Here is a 2219-nt window from a genome sequence, read left to right as displayed (position 1 = left end):
GTGTACGTGTGTATAGTGTGTACGTGTGTCCGCAGTATAGTGAAAACGTAAGAGTAAGCCGTGGTAATTACCTGCTTGCGACGATTTCGCCCACTTTTTAGTACACTTTAAGTGTAGAACGTGGTAACAGTTGGAACATGACCAAACGTAATCGCTCTGCTTAATATATTCGCAACATACTAGGCATTCTAAATGGCCCTTGTTTAGTTGATCTGTTAATCTTTCCCTCTGACTTGAATCATCATCTATACAAAAAAATTTATTAGTGCATGAAGATTATAATATAAGGCGACTTCTATTAATATTTGGACACATTTCAAAATGGAATAATTTTTTAATATTGGACGAAACAACTTATTTTTTTATGAGATGTTATAAAGTTTAGTTTACTGCATAATGTGTAATTAGACATTAAAAACTATTACTAGTCGTCGACGTATCGAGTAAAAAAGACTAAAAAAAGTAAAGAACATGATTTCTAACTTTTTTATTAAAATGTCTTTTAGTTTTTCTTCGAGACTTCGGCGAATAACAATTGTTTGTTACATGTTATGTAATAAACCAGACCTCTCAACATTCCAAAGGAAGTGAAATTGTTTGATCCATTATTAAAGAACGTATTCTATTTTGAATTGTGCCCAAATATGAATGGGAGTTACTATTCATAATGTTTTAAAATTATATACCGATTGGCGACTTTTTATTCTCTCTCCGTTTTTGAACATAATTCTTTTCTCCCATTTCTTTTTTACTTCTAACTTGTTCATTCCCTTTCTCTTTACCAACGTCTATTCTGCCATCCTTTTTGTGTTCTCTAAATTCATTGTAGTATCCTTGATGATTATGCCTTTTCTCATTAGTTCTCTTCGTGTCTGATCCAGTTTCTTCGTTCGAACATTCCTTAAATTCATTGCTACCGCATGCTTTGAATTTATCATCTCTGTTGTAATTTTCTCTACCGTATCCCTGATAATTACGTCGTTTGTCTTTATAACAATTTTCTTCTCTATTGTACCGGCCATTGTCTTGATATCTTTTTATATTTCTATGATTGCCGTACGGTTGCTTACAGTAGTAGTAACTCGATTCTGCGACCGTATTATCTGGTACATTTTTACCATCAGCGACATTAGTTTCTTTGCCTGCACTCAATAATTCCCTACTTCTAGATGCCTTTACATTTAAAGATTCTCTTTCATTTACATTTGTGCTAAACTCTTTTTTGCTATTGCAAGGAATGCTTTCATTTACAGTATATATACTCAGCGCATCCGTACTACCATTTCTAATACTCGATCTATCAGAAGGATATTTATTGGCAAAGTACTTATTACCCTGAAACTTGTTACCTCTGTCTTGGTGATATGAGTGCCCATATATATTTCTTTTGTAGAACTGATTCTGCCCCTCTTCTCTGGGTTTGTAATTGAAATTCTTTTTATTATTGTACTTCTTCTCCTGCCTACTTGTATTCGATGGATATCTGCTATTACCTTTGAAATAAGTACTATTAATGGATGATGTGCCTTGCAATCTCTTGTCATCTGATCCTTCGTTACTTGGCTTAAAATCTTCAACCATCACATTCAGTTTTGATTGATTAGTTTCATTGTGCACAGGCTCCTTGATTCCAAAATTCTGCTTATTCGTATCTAAATCTTGACTCCAAGGCATGTAGCATTGTTTAACGTCATTTGGAAAATACTCGCGATTAATTAACACTCGATCGTTATCCGTCGGATTTACAGGCTGGCAATAATCATTAGCAGCAGGCAATAAACCTGGCATCACATTGGCGTTTGACTGATAGAATGCGGTTAGATTATTTCGCTGCTGGCCAGGTTCTCTTTGTACATAAAACTCGCCATTCGGCTGCAGATAATCGTTGTCCGCGTTATTAGAGAAGAACGTCCAGCTGGCTGTCGCGGGCCCGGCTACATTTTGATCGGAGTACACGTAATAATTTTTGTCATCTGGACCTGAATAAGAACATAACGCTCGCGTGTGCTGATTAGAATAGCGACGGGCAAGAAGGTGTCAATTTGTTAAAACAGACGAGGGGACTGGATTTGTAACCCCAATGTGTGCGCCGCCCTGGTACCTGCTACAGTAAAATCAACATTTTATAACAAAGTTCTTTTTTTTTTGCTCCTAAACAAGCTATATAATTACGTTTTAACAATACTCTCTATGATTCAATTGGCTTTTCGACCATGTAC

At 35.7% G+C, this 2219-nt stretch overlaps 1 protein-coding gene across 1 annotated transcript in view; it reads right to left on the bottom strand.

The window, feature by feature from the left end:
- stc (nuclear transcription factor, X-box binding stc) overlaps positions 1 to 2007 on the bottom strand; it is a gene marked incomplete at its 5' end in the record, with an annotated part of 7543 nt that extends 5536 nt beyond the window's left edge. The window contains 2 exons of the mRNA XM_026819758.1: positions 24 to 245; positions 687 to 2007. Coding sequence (XP_026675559.1) covers positions 24 to 245; positions 687 to 2007 — 1543 coding nt within the window. The remainder of the gene's footprint in view (positions 1 to 23; positions 246 to 686) is intronic.
- Positions 2008 to 2219: the final 212 nt, after the last annotated feature.

Source organism: Ceratina calcarata, unplaced genomic scaffold (genome assembly GCF_001652005.2).
Source record: "Ceratina calcarata isolate Rehan_Ccalc_2016 unplaced genomic scaffold, ASM165200v1 scaffold160.2, whole genome shotgun sequence".
NCBI lineage: Eukaryota > Metazoa > Arthropoda > Insecta > Hymenoptera > Apidae > Ceratina > Ceratina calcarata.
Note: the sequence above shows the minus strand (reverse complement) of the source record. Positions and strands in the feature narration are given on the sequence as shown.